This window comes from Tachysurus vachellii, chromosome 15 (genome assembly GCF_030014155.1).
Source record: "Tachysurus vachellii isolate PV-2020 chromosome 15, HZAU_Pvac_v1, whole genome shotgun sequence".
In the NCBI taxonomy this organism is placed as follows: Eukaryota; Metazoa; Chordata; class Actinopteri; order Siluriformes; family Bagridae; genus Tachysurus; species Tachysurus vachellii.
Window position 1 is genome coordinate 21,828,775 of NC_083474.1, and position 14,454 is coordinate 21,843,228.

The 14,454-nt window shown below is 38.5% G+C and overlaps 1 protein-coding gene across 3 annotated transcripts; it reads right to left on the bottom strand.

The window, feature by feature from the left end:
• Positions 1 to 1,364: 1,364 nt before the first annotated feature.
• Positions 1,365 to 11,212, bottom strand: katnal1 (katanin p60 subunit A-like 1). 3 transcript variants are annotated; one of them, XM_060887676.1, is made up of 11 exons: positions 11,154 to 11,212; positions 8,282 to 8,444; positions 7,347 to 7,507; positions 6,351 to 6,495; positions 5,566 to 5,690; positions 4,584 to 4,689; positions 4,147 to 4,305; positions 3,808 to 3,934; positions 3,596 to 3,730; positions 3,363 to 3,489; positions 1,365 to 2,212 (listed from the first exon to the last, which is right to left on the bottom strand). In XM_060887676.1, exons 2-11 carry the CDS (start codon positions 8,441 to 8,443, stop codon positions 2,014 to 2,016), a joined length of 1,446 nt encoding a protein of 481 aa, XP_060743659.1. In that variant the 5' UTR covers position 8,444; positions 11,154 to 11,212; the 3' UTR covers positions 1,365 to 2,013. The 3 variants fall into 3 exon arrangements, with proteins under 3 accessions (XP_060743659.1, XP_060743658.1, XP_060743660.1); XM_060887675.1 differs by lacking the exon at positions 11,154 to 11,212 and adding an exon at positions 9,582 to 9,809; XM_060887677.1 differs by lacking the exon at positions 11,154 to 11,212 and adding an exon at positions 8,558 to 8,577.
• Between the last annotated feature and the right edge of the window lie 3,242 nt (positions 11,213 to 14,454).

Sequence of the window (14,454 nt, forward strand, 5' to 3'; positions counted from 1 at the left end):
CTGCTGGATTTCCAGGTATTGCTCTGAGAACAATTGGGTTTTTATAGACATTTGGAGTAGTTTTGAGGACAAGGCCGGCCTGTTAGGGCAGGATGGCATCCATCCTGCTCTGGAAGGTGCTGCTTTCATTTCTAGCATAGCACATAGACGTTAATTTGTTTTAATTTGTGATAATCCAGAGCCAATGCCAGGTTTTAGACTGACCTTCAGCTAGCTGCAATGAATTGTCACCTAGTTTTCACAATATAGAGACTGTGTCTGTTTCCAGAAGTAAGCAAAAATGTAGAAACTTTCAGTGTGTTTTAGTAACCTGTTTAGCAAAAAATCTGATTACAGTAAGCCTGTGTTAGTCTGTAGACAGTAATATTAGACTGTAATATTAGATCTCATACATCTAAAGCACTTACTGTCAACAAACTTATTATCAATCAGGAGTTTCATGTACTATCTTTAACAGAAACATGGATTAAACCAAATTATGATGCATTAAATGAAGCTTGTCTGCCCGGTTACAGTTGTATACATCAGCCACGCCTAAAAGGCAGGGGAGGAGGTGTTGCAGTTATTTATGATGGTAATCAAGGCATAAAACAAAAATATATACATAGTTTGTATATATGTTATTTGTACTAACAACATAAAGCCACAAAAAAGTATTTTAGAATTATTTCTACAGATCCCCAGGGCTATATTCTGAATTCCTCTGTGATTTTTTGTAATTAATTTAAACCTAAAGCATTAGTTGTTAAAGATTTTTACTTTTAATTAACTGATATTATTTTTTTTTACATCCAGATAACCCTCTGAGAACAGCAGTCATGTCTATCTTAGATTCAGTAAGGCAAATCAGAACGTAATAGGAATAAAATTCGGATTAAATATAGAAAACATATTTATATTTACACATACAAACATGCATGGGTGCTACAGCATGGAGGATTATAAATAGTCTCCAAGAGTTATCATTTATGACTGTATCACTGTATCTGACCAATGGCCCATCAGGTCATTTAGGGGGTGTGGATAAAACCGCTGCCTCTGCCTTGGTGCCCTGCATTGAACTGACATCCTGTCTGGGGTGTGTGTTCCCCTTCTCACGCCAAGTGCTGGACTTCAGATCCAGCTCCAGGGCAAAGAGTTGCTCCTAGTGACGTAATTCTAAGAAAATTCTTAGAAATGTGGGCGTGTCCTCTTATGATTAAAGAGCAGATCCTAGTAAGGGTTAGGGTTACATTAACATTACATTTATTGCATTTGTATACAGACGTTAGTGTATCTCTAATATGATCGGTCACAAATGTAAACCCTACACGATATAGCCTCAAATAACACAGAGACAAAATTAAGGCTTATAATAGACCAGATTTTAAAACCAATTCATTTTATTGGACAATAAATCACAAGTCTTTAAAAGAATGTCATACCTAGTAACGGGTTTATCGCCGCCTCCTCTCTAGTTGTTCTGTTTTCCTTGCTCAGAGTTGCACTGAGATTGGTCCTGAATCACTCTTAAGATAAGAGTTCAACTTTAGATTAGTTTAGTTCTAGAATTTTTAAGCTAAGTTAGGAGCTCTCTCAGAGCATTTTTAAAATCTTTATGAATATGGGTCCTGATGTTTTGTGTAATGTCTACAAAGTATGGCAAAGAACGAACATTACACTTAGGTTCTGTAGATAGGAGGAAATAACATTGGTAATATTGGAATTTCCATAAAGAAAAGTAAAATATGTATAAAAGTAAACAATATACTATGGTTTATTGAAGTCACAGTAAACAGTACCATAAAATCAGGCCAAAGAGTACCAATGCTGAACTTTAGTCTAATTTAGCTAAATTAAATATATAAGGAATGTCAGAAATAACAATGGCTCGATGGTAACCGAATTAGAAACTTTATAAATGTTATTTATAAAATTGGCTGAATGTTTACAGCAGACTGGGCAATAGAGCATAATTAAGCATTGAAGCCTGAGATGGTGATTCCTATCATCCCTGCTGTTCAGTATTTCTAATTAAACAGAGCCAAATTCATTCATCCAGGCCTCATATTTTTTCAGGTCGGCAGCAGAAACGGACTTGGAGATCTTTTTAAGAGCGATTTCAAAGTCCTCCATAGTGACAGGCATCTGCAGCTCTTCTTTAGATAGCGCTCGGATCTCCTCTGGGCTCAAGCCTTGAATCCTCCGACGCATTGCCATCATGGCTGCATCTCTGAGTACACAAACATATACTGTTAATTGTTTTGTTAAATATGATAATTCAGGAAATTCAGGTTGTTAGATGAACATACCTTATACCTACATTCACTCTGTCGTTTTATCTTAAGTTCACCTTGGAAATATGTAGACTATACAGCAAAATGTATATGGACACCTGATCACATCTATATCTGATTTTTTTAACATATCAGCACAGATTTATTCCTCTTTGCTGTTATAATACGCTCCACACTTCTAGGAAGACTTTCTACTAGATCTTGGACAAAACATCAGAGATACATGTTTTCTCTGGCTTTAACTGGATGGACTGCGAAATAGAAGAACTTTAGTTTTATATCAAACTCTAATGCCCCTTTACCACCGAGGCAGTTTGAGTGCTGGTTCGGAGCCTAATTTAGAACCAGGCACTGAACCAGGAAAAGTGGTTCTTAAGTAGCACCAAAACGTTGCTGGTCTAGACTTAAGAACTGCTTGTGTCGGGGCTGTGGGCGGGGCTGTGGGCGGGGCTACTGTTAGTGCATTTGATAATATACCTTAAGTATACTAATGTTTAATACACTTTTACTTTACTGCAATATGATCAATTATCAGCACATATGATAGTAGGTAGCTACATGATAAGGCTAACCTTTTTCTGTGTTAATGATAAAATAACGTTATGTACTTTCTCGATTACAACCTCCGTTTATACAGATTACATGGAGCTGCACGTACACGTTGGATTCGCCGCGTTTGGATGCTAATTATGGTTCGCAAAGCCATGAGCATTAACAGTAAAGCAACATCCGCCATTGTTGATGTTGTGTTTGTGTTTGCCGCTGCTGGGCTAAAGTTGCTCTGTAACGTGACACGTATACAGTGACGTCAGACTCGGCTCTGTGATGCTCTCTAACTGATGGAAAAGCAAACCGGTTCTTAGAAGGTTCGCCAGTGGAACCAACTTTGAACAAGCACCAGCACTAGCTCTGAACCAGCATTGGAAAAGGGGTATAAGAGCTTTTTTGCTTTTCCTGTTTGCCTAGGAGATGAACACGTTTCAAGCAAGCTTTGCAAACTATTCATCAATCACCATCTACTCGATCTACCATGTAACGTTATACTAACCTGTATACCAACTGTATGCCTTTATTATGATGTTGTACCTGCAAATGTTGGTGATGTCTGCACCAGAGTAGTCCTCCGTCTTCTCAGCAATGGTGGGTAAGTCAACATCAGGAGACAATTCCACCTCCCTCAGGCTAATCCTGAGCAGATCCACTCGCCCTTTTACTGAAGAGAGCAGTTACATGTAATAAGTATAAAATATTAGCTGCAGTTTGGATGAACTTGTTCTATGAGTAAGAGAATAGAGCACAAGAAATAATTTGGATTGTACCAGTGGGCAGTGGAATATAGATCCTCTTTTCCAGCCTTCTCCTCAGGGCTTCGTCTATGTCCCAGGGAAAGTTTGTTGCAGCCAGAACCATCACCATTTTAGAGGGGTCATCATTTTCTGTTGCACCTCCTACACCTGCACAATGAATTTAAGGTTATATTCAAAAAACTAAAACCTGAACCTCAAGCTGCTGATGTGCTCATCCATCTTACCATCCATCTGCACCAGAAGCTCAGATTTTACTCTGCGGCTTGCTTCGTGTTCATCTGATGTTCCACGTCTCCCGCAAATCGAGTCGATTTCATCGATGAATATAGTGGTCGGGGCATAAAATCGAGCCTGTTGAAAAGAAGTGTTTGTTTGTTTGTAGAGAAGCTACAAGAGACCCCCGAGCCAATTAAGTTGATCATTAAGTTTTTAGACATTGGCTCACATTTTAAGTAGCATTTTAAACTAAAATGAAATGAAAAAGCCTGATTTGCCTTGAGATTCTCTAAAATTCAGAAAAGTTTTACTAACTTATGGTCAGTAATATTGTAGGGCTTCATTACCATTTCGAAGAGCAGCCGAACAAGTTTCTCTGACTCTCCCCGGTACTTGGAGGTAAGTGTGGAGGATGAGACATTAAAGAAAGTAGTACCACACTCGGTAGCTACAGCTTTAGCCAACATGGTCTTGCCTGTACCTGGAGGTCCAACCATCAGTACACCCTGGCACATTGTACAGAAAAACAATGACAAACTGGACAAACATACTGGGGCAATTATTATAGAGACATACATTGGTTATAAAAGAACACCAAGTGTAAACTAATGAGGGAATACCACCAAGTGGATTTCACCCAATATCTATGTGTTTAATGCCACCGAATCATAAAACCTTTGCCGCAACCTGGTCACGTTAATCTTACGATTTATTACCTGCATTAAGTATTTGAGTAGGTGTGTGACATGCAAAACATAGCACATATCTGTGCTAACATATTCACCTTCCATGGGCGCCGTATGCCTTTGAAGAAATCTGGCATCCACATTGGCAAAACCACGGCTTCCCGTAGCAGTTTCTTGGCTTCCTCCAGGTCTGCTATATCATTCCTATATGAATCAAGCATCAACAGTCTGTATGACTAACAGTCCAATATGGCATTTTTTTTTTATCATTGCAGTGATTGACAGCTGTAACAAATTGTACAGGAATCTAATTTTGAAATTCACAGAGAAGAAAAAAAAAAAACAACAGATTGTTGAATACAGTGTTGCACAGTATTATTGCACATTTTTCCTATTTCGTTCTCTGACCAAAACATACCATTGATCTCGGATGTGCATGCTTTATTACCAGAAGACAAAACATTTACTCCTGTGTTTATGAACATGTCCATGTTAATGAATGAATATCTTTGTGTGATGGTTAATATGAAGCTCATATGAAAGTAGACACTCTGTATTTCTGTTCTTCTCTACAAGGGGTTAATAAATTCACAGAAAAACGGTGAGTTTTTTCTACACAAACGTTTGTATCTTCAGAGTAAATGTTGATATCAAACCCATTTCTGCTCTCTGAGATGCACCATGTGCTTGCTCAGATTTTATCTACAACACTAAAATTCAGTGTAAGATTGCCCGCATCTCACACTGAAAGAACAACAGAGTCCTGACTCATTTTAGATCAGACTCATAGACACAACATTCGGTTCTTTATTCTGGAATGAAAAAGTCCTATAAGTCTATTTCCATTCCGTGAAATGCCAATGAACTGGTAAAAAAAAAATTAGACATGCAATTTTTGTTGTCTGTTAATGTGCATGATCTGTATCATCCAGGATTTAGGTTTTCTGTTTTCATATAGAAATAATTCCTAACAAAAGCAATTCCTAATTTCTATGACCACAAGGACTTATACAGTAGGAACTTTAGTAAAGTTTGCTTATTAATAGTTTTATAGTTGTCCAAAAGAGGTTCCTTTTTTACCAGTGGATATTAGGATTTCTTGACACGATGTCTCTCTCCAAATTGTTAACCAAGTCACTGTCATAACCTGCATCATCAAATTTCTTTAACTCTCCTTCTGCTGCCCCCTCCTGGACATTCTTACCCTGAAAGGGACAAAAACAACATGGTCAGAATTAATACAGTCTACAGACATACAGTAGAGTAAAGCTAAGATTATGTCTTGATAAAGTTTACCTATAATTCTAAAATTCTATATAAGTCTATAATTTAAGCAAGGTTTTGGGACAGTTTGAGTCACTTCAGAGAGATTCATTCATTCATTCACTCATCTTCTACCGCTTATCCGAACTACCTCGGGTCACGGGGAGCCTGTGCCTATCTCAGGCGTCATCGGGCATCAAGGCAGGATACACCCTGGACGGAGTGCCAACCCATCGCAGGACACACACAATTCTGGACAATATTCCAGAGATGCCAATCAACCTACCATGCATGTCTTTGGACCGGGGGAGGAAACCGGAGTACCCGGAGGAAACCCCTGAGGCACGGGGAGAACATGCAAACTCCACACACACAAGGTGGAGGCGGGATTCGAACCCTGACCCTGGAGGTGTGAGGCGAACGTGCCAACCACTAAGCCACCGTGCCCCTCCACTTCAGAGAGTTGATGCATTTAAATTCAGTACACAGCCTTACAAAGATTTCCTATAATTCCTTATAATTCATTTTATCTTCCATGACACATTTACATCTGGCCATTCTGACCTGAAATTGCTGTTAAATATAATACTTTTTTTGCTAACCTTCTCTTCATTAACTCTAGGAATGCGGCCAGCGGGTCGATCTGATTTCGAACTTGGTTGGCATTTTCCTGCAGCGCCTCGGACAGGACAGTCTTTACGCTGGGCCTTCGCACCAGTGTTTGGCCTTTTCACTTGAACAGGTATCCTGGGATTCAGAAACCAAATGACAAGCAGATATATGGATGATATAACAGATAAAACTGTCACAGGGCCACAATAAATGTTCCTTAGCATTGCTTAAGTTTAATGTCATTCTAGCCACCTACAAATGTACAGTAGGATAAAAAAAAATCCTTTTTGTCATATCTGCAATATATTATAGAGAAGTAAATAAATTACCAATCAACAATCAATTTAATATGTGTCTAATGCAATTGCACTGTTTTAACACCAGAGGTCCCAGTCTGTGCAGCCCATACAGTTAGCATACCCATACATACAGAGAGAGAGAGAGAGAGAGAGAGAGAGAGAGAGAGAGAGAGAGAGAGAGAGAGAGCAGACTGGTCATATGATCTCATTCTTTCATGGAGGATATGTCAAGTTCAATCTCCAGTTAAAATAACTCAGGTGCTGCTACAGAGCTCGTCATGATCATCTTCAGCAGGTCACAGACTTTGTTAATTTAATACCATTTGCCAGGATTAATAAATGCATTAATTTCTTTATTTTTAAAGAAGGGTGAACTGTTATGCATTTTGTTTTACCATATTAAAACATTACTTATATAAATTATTGTTTATGATTCTGAAGTACAAATTGAGTCTTTTCAGTCAGCATTTTTCTTCATTCCATTGAATCATGAACAGAGTGTGTCCTTACACCCCTAATAAATTGTGTACATCACATTTCTATCATGCTTTTTATACTGGGCATCAGATCCTTCAGCTTGTTATAGCTGGTTTGATCCGACTGATATACCTGCCTAAGATAAAGACACTTGAGCAGCTGGACGTAGTCAAAGTTACTGTAGTTCAGTACAATAATCCTGATCAGTACCTGTGCTCAACAGGGGTGGGGGGTGGCCACACTGCAGGGTCCGATATGTAGTCCTCTGGTCGATTACTGAGAACATCAACTGGTTTTTCCATCTTGAAACTCTCCAGAGTGTTTACAATGCTTTTGACCTGTTCATATTCCTCCACCAGCTCCTGTCTAACCTGAATCCAAACATGTAACATAGTGGCACATGAGATCGGTAAACAGTGCTTGTAAGACATATATATATATATATATATATATATATATATATATATATATATATATATATATATATATATATATATATACAGATAATATATAAACTGAATGTAAAACCGATATGAAGTGTCAATGTACACTGGTGGCAATTCTACAAGCCTTTGGGGCTGTTATCTTTGGATATCCCCTCAATCTGTGCATCAGTCAAAATCTGCCCAGTTGGGGTGTATTCTGGTGATTGTGAAGTTGAAGAGACCACTCCTGTTTTATCATAGGGTGAGGCCAATCAGTCACAATAACACAATACCACAACATATAATATCCATACACCCATCCATCCATCCATCCATCCATCCATCCATATTCTGTACTGCTTTTTCTATGAAGCCTTGTGAGGAGCCTGGACTCTTTCCTAGTGGACTCAAGGCACAAAATGGGGAACAAACTAGACACACTAGACACCCAACCCATCAAACAAACACACACCACAGAAAATTAAGGAATCAAACCCAACCCCAGAGGTGTGAGTCACACGTGATAACCACCAAGTCATCGTGCTTCCCAAAGCATCATATATAATAGATCATATATATTAATGGACAACTGGTGGCACTGTTGTACTTTGTAGGACATTTTGCTTTCTTGACAGTGACAATGATGACAGCCACTGGACAATAGAGCTCACTGAATGATGTGTGTGTGTGTGTGCGTGTGTGTGTGTTTGTGTGTCTTACTTGCTGCCATTTGAACTTTAGTGCAGGATCTTTAAGAGACTGACAGTGCTTTTGGATCTGTTGTAGAACACCCTGGTAGTACACCATCGAAGAGTCATAGTTCCCGAGCAGTGCATATTCCCTTCCCTTTTTCGTATTATCACAAATCTCGGCCAAATTCATCCTGAAAAAATATCTCAGTTAGTACTTGACATAAAAACCTGATTTAAGATTGCTTGACCGAACATAAGATAAGATAAGATAAGATAAGATAAGATAAGATAAGATAAGATGTACCTTTTGTCCCACAGTGGAAAATTTCTATGTTAGAGCAGCATAGAAAAAAATGTGCAAATATAGAGTAGAAACATAGAAACATATACAGTACAGTACATTGTATAAATACAAAAGAAAAGAAGCAAGCAATTCGGTAGTTACACTTTCGAACAAATTGCACTAGGTAATATTGCACAGTTTAAAAAATGGTTTTATTGCACAGTTGCTATTGCACAAAAATGTAAGTTACTGTTATGGCACAGTTTAAAAAACAGTAACAACAGGGTGCATTATAGCGACTGGTCTGTGAGTGAAGGAGCTGCTTAAAGATGAAACTGTTTTGTACAAGAGGTGAGAGTCATTCTTCATCAATGATGGCAGCTACCATCTTACTTTCTCCCACCTCCTGTTCAGTGTCCAGGGGAATCCCCAGGACTGAGAAAAGTATGTAGAAAATATTTAAACTATTTGAAAAAAATATGTTGAAATGTAGAAACATACATTCAATATTATTATTATTGTTATTATTATTATTATTATCATTATTATTATTATTATTATTATTATTATTATTGTTGTTGTTGTTGTTATTGTTGGTGTTATTATTAGTAGTAGTAATGTTGTTATTATTATTATTATTATTATTATTATTATTATTATTGGTGTTGTTGGTGTTTGTGTTATTATTATGATTATGAATAGTTATTGATATTATTATTATTATTATTATTATTATTATTATTATTATTATAAGCTGATATGCATGCCATCAGGTATTTATACTAGTGACAACAGATAAAGATAAACTCCCAACTTTCCTATCATTACTCTGTCTCCTGGAGCTGATGTGAAATACAGTGTCACTAGTGTTTGTTACTAACATCACTTCCCATCTGAAGCACCAGACCAGGCCTTAGACCAGGGATTAATACAGCATTAATACCGAGTTCACAAACAAAATAACGACTATTAAACAATCGTGTAAATTTCTGAACATAAAACGCGTTACAATGCATCTCTGAGCTCGAATGAACAATGTTATTACCTTGATGTGAACTATTGTGCGGCTCACAGCTCGCGCAGCTCTGACGTTACCATGGAGACACGTGAAACAAGCGACAGATTAGTGACGCAGAACCGATAATATGGACGGCCAATGGGATTTCTTTACACGTCAGTCAGTACGACGTGATGTAAAACATTCTGATATTAGTGACACCTGATGCTGAGAATCATAAAATATTAGGTTTGACACATTTTATTTCTTTTTATTTCCTGTAGATTTTGGGTTTCCGGTTGTTGTGCCAAAATTTTCAACCACTTCCGCTTCATAAATGATTCTGTTTCCGGCTCGTTTTATGTACAATGTTTATGCTATAATGTTTTTATACAGAGACAACAAGATGAGATTTACAAAAAAACAAAACAAAACAAAAAAAAACTACACATATGTAAAAAATTAAAAAATAAATTGAAAAATAAATAAATTGTATGTAGAGTTGTGCTATAGATGTGAGAATAGAATAGAATGAGATGCAGGATGTATAAGGATGGAGGTGGTAATAATCAACTGTAAGGTTACTGCACACTGTTATTGTGTAATGGGGAACATTTAACTGTTCATCAGGTAGATTTTCTGGGGGAAGAAACTGTTCTTGTGTCTGATTGTGCTGGTATTTGGGGCTCTGTGTCGATGGTAAAGGTTTAAAAAGCTGATGACTTGGATTTGAGGGATCCAGAGTGATTTTCTGAGATCTTTTCCTCACTCTAGATCTCTACAGTTCATGTTGGGTGGGTAGAGGTTTGTAGAGCACCAATAATAATATGATTTTCTTCAAATTCAAGTTTATTTGTATAGCGCTTTTAACAACTGACATTGTCTCAAAGCAGCTTTACAGAATATAAACATAAAACAAAAGGTTATTATAAAGAATAATATAAAGATTTAATATAATACACAAATTCATGATTATTTCACCAATGTCATATCCAGTCCAAGATATAGGGTTTTTGAAAAGATGTAACATCCATTAATTTGACTTCAAGCTCTTTATGTCCTTTCAGCCTATTGTGAAGCCTTGCACCAGTCTCAGGTATCACATCTCCCAGACCCTGAAGGTCTCCTCCACAAAACAGAGGCCTCCCACACTCCATATGACACTGTTACTGGCTGGTAGAGCAAGTTTGCATTTATCTTGGAGTTGGCACTTCTGTATAGTGTGCCTCTTACCTTGCCTTCTCACCTAGTAAATTCTGTGCTTTTTCTTTTAGGCTTTCTTGCTTAACTTGTGGTGTTCCCCATCTGAGAGTGGTTAAAGAATTCATTTGTTGCTCTACTGCACTTTATTAATTTTTTTTTAACTATTAATAAATCTGTTAGTACAAACTACCAAGGTTTACATTTCAGAAGAGAACACACAGTTACACCCAGCTACACACACAAACATACAAAACTTGGGTCCAATGTACACTTAAATGTTTAACCCTTTCTTGCCTACAATTTGGTGTTAAATCAGAATTCATAGAAATCATAGAACTAATTAAATTAATAAGTATAAATTACAAACAAAATTTCTAGAAAGTGATATGTAAAGGAATGATGGCACCAAGTTCTTACTTGTTTTTTATTTCTTTCAGCTTCAGCTACAACCTTGTTGTGGCCTTTGTGTTGATCCATCATACACAAGTGACAGATGAAGCTTTAGTCAGTACGACAGTAGATCTCCATCAGTTTGTCATGTTCAGAGCAGATCTTCCCTTGAAGCTCTGCACAGGCTTCAACTAACTTGTGCTTCTTAAAGGCAGGAGACTGATAGTGAGGTTTAAGATGATCTTCACAATAGGAGGCCTGACAAACCAGACAGGACATGACAGATTTGTGTTTTCTCCCAGTGCAGAAATCACACTCCACATCTCCAGGTCCAGCGTAACAGTGAGCAGGAGAAGCAGCTTGGAGTTCAGTCTTCTTCATTTCCTCCACTACTTCAGCCAGCATGTTGTTCCTGGATAGAATAGGCCTTGGAGTGAAAGTTTTTCTACACTGGGGGCAGCTGTATACGCTCCTCTGATCTTCCTTATCCCAGAAGCCATTAATACACGTCTTACAGAAATTGTGCCCACACTGAGTACTTACGGGATCATTCGGGTGATCCAGACACAATGGACAAATAAACGTATCGTGATCTACTAAAATACTGGCCTTTGCCATTTTCTTACACTGAGAGAGAAAGTGCCACTCTGAGTGACTCATATCGTGTTATAGCGTGGCTGAGACTGGGTGTGGCTTTAAAGAGAGAGACTTTCTCCTCTTTTTTGGGGGGTTTACAAAAATAAAATAATTGGCAAAAATTACCCTTACTGTTAGCAATGAATCATAAAATGAATATACACATATTAAGTTTGAATTAAAAATAAAATCCTGTTTTCTTTCAAGTGTGTTTGTAATAGATCAGACCACCACCACTCACTATCTCTCACATTTTCTACCGCTTATCCGAACTACCTTGGGTCACGGGGAGCCTGTGCCTATCTCAGGCTTCGTCGGGCATAAAGGCAGGATACACCCTGGATGGAGTGCCAACCCATTGGAGGGCACACACACGCTCTCATTCACTCATGCAATCACACACTACGGACAATTTTCCAGAGATGCCAATCAACCTACCATGCATGTCTTTGGACTGGGGGAGGAAACTGGAGTACCCGGAGGAAACCCCCGAGGCACGGGGAGAACATGCAAACTCCACACACACAAGGCGGAGGCGGGAATCGAACCCCCAACCCTGGAGGTGTGAGGCAAACGTGCTAACCACTAAGCCACCTTGTCCCCCAGACCACCAGAGCACCCAGCCAAACCATCACTCATGTTGGAGGTAAAGAAATGTATACTCTAGGCCAGCTGAAAAAAGGGTTCCATAATTTAAATTTTCCCATAGAGTCTAATCTTTTCCAGTTTTACAAAACAATTATCTCTAATCTATTGGGAAAGAGAGGAGGTGTTGATTTCCAGTTAGTCTGTAATAGTCTTATTAGCAAGTAGGATAGGCCAGGGCATCCATTTTAAGTGTAGAAGTTCAGTACGGGAAAAACCTCAAATATTGCAGTAAGAGCATTTAGTTATTTTCCCCCCAGTTAATTTTGTTATGGTATCCAAGACTCCTGTCCACAAGTTATACAAGGATGGACAAAGACAAAACATGTATAAGAGGTGCAAAACTCAGACAAAGTCTCCTCCACTATTTTCTGCCACAGATATTCCACCTAATGTGCTATCATGAAATTTTAGAAGTCAGTAAGTACTGAACTGCTGATCATCCCAGGTAATTCATGCCCAGGTCACGATTTTGCAATGTCCCTGCATAACGATCTGATCTCCCCCTCAGTCACAGCTTGGTGTAATCAAGGACAATCAACTGTCCTTTTCCTTGCATGTTGGCAATGTGACATGCTCATGTCAGTTCCTTCTCTACAACATTAGAAGAATTTGGCCATCTTTGTCCACACAGGCTGCTCAGGTACAGGATCTGAAACTCTGTTTGATCTGTGTCGTGGAAGTTTTGAGCTTTGAGAGAATTAAAGTATATTAAAGAATAAAATATCACACTGGTAGGCACGGGCAAGAGTAAAAAACATTTGACGGTTTTATTGGGTTCAGCTGTGCAGCAGGACAGAGTAATGGAAAAAGTAACTTGGAATAGTGCTGCGAGTGCAAGTGTGTGCATGGTTTTTTGGTAAAGTATTTTGCATCTTTACATTGGAATAGAGTAAGTGTGAGAAAGTAAAAAGACTAATGATGTTGCACATAAACAGAATTTTCCAAAATGTTAGGTGATGATCAGTTGTAGCTGGAAGTGTGACCTTAAGTGCTCTAGTGTTTGGAGGGGAGAGAGACCAAGGGAATCTGCTTCAGCCGATAAGGCGTTTTGAAGTGGTTACATCTGGTTATAAGTTGGAGACCAGTTTGTAACGGGATTAAACCTCGTTAATCTCGAAATGTCCTTCATGGTTGAAATGGGAAGTTGGTAGCACAAAGCACTAAGGAGGAAAATCACTCATGCACTAAAGCTTAGACTGGGAATCAGGATAATTGAGTGTAAACACGATGAATATGCTGTGACACCTATCTAGAGAACAAATCAGTGTGAGCATAGAGTTTCATGGTTGAACTACACATTTCCAAATCTCTCTACTTCTGTGTCTTCTTGATGAAGCACTGATGTCAATGGCACAGGCAATGTCTCACCAGCTAGTAGGTGTGGCATAGACTAATAATATAACTATACAAGCATTTCTATGCACACAGTTTGCCTTCATACATTTTGCATTTCCCAATTCCTTACCTTGAATCATGAACATCAGAGGTTGTCTGTGGCACAGTGGGGATCCAGCCGAATGCTCTAACGGTCATGTGGCATTGGTCCTGGAAATGTCCAGGTTTCCCCACAATGCCTGAAGGAACTGGAACTGGTATAAGGGGAACATGATCCAGGTGGCTCAAACTTACAGCTGCTGGGATACAAGCAAATCTTCCTCCATTATTAGTGGCAGCAAGTTGACTGATCACTGTGAATCTGGTGAGCCCCATGCCTCCCCAGATTGCTCAAGGAGGCATGCAAGCCTCTGGGTGTGGCTTGGTTATGGCGGCTGCTGCTGGACTGACTTGCCCAGGCTCCAAAGAATCTGCTGGTTCTTTGGGACAACTCAAATGTCTACATAACTCTAAATAACATTTTTGTGATGTATAAATGAAACCAAGACACATCACATATAACATGTCAGAACTTTTCCTACCTTTAATGTAAAAAATAAATAAAATATACAAGACAGTTGTTGCATAATTGCATAAATGGTTCAGAATCAGCCAATCACTCTCAAACATATATTAAGTAGTGTTTTATATACACATTCCATAAATTAAA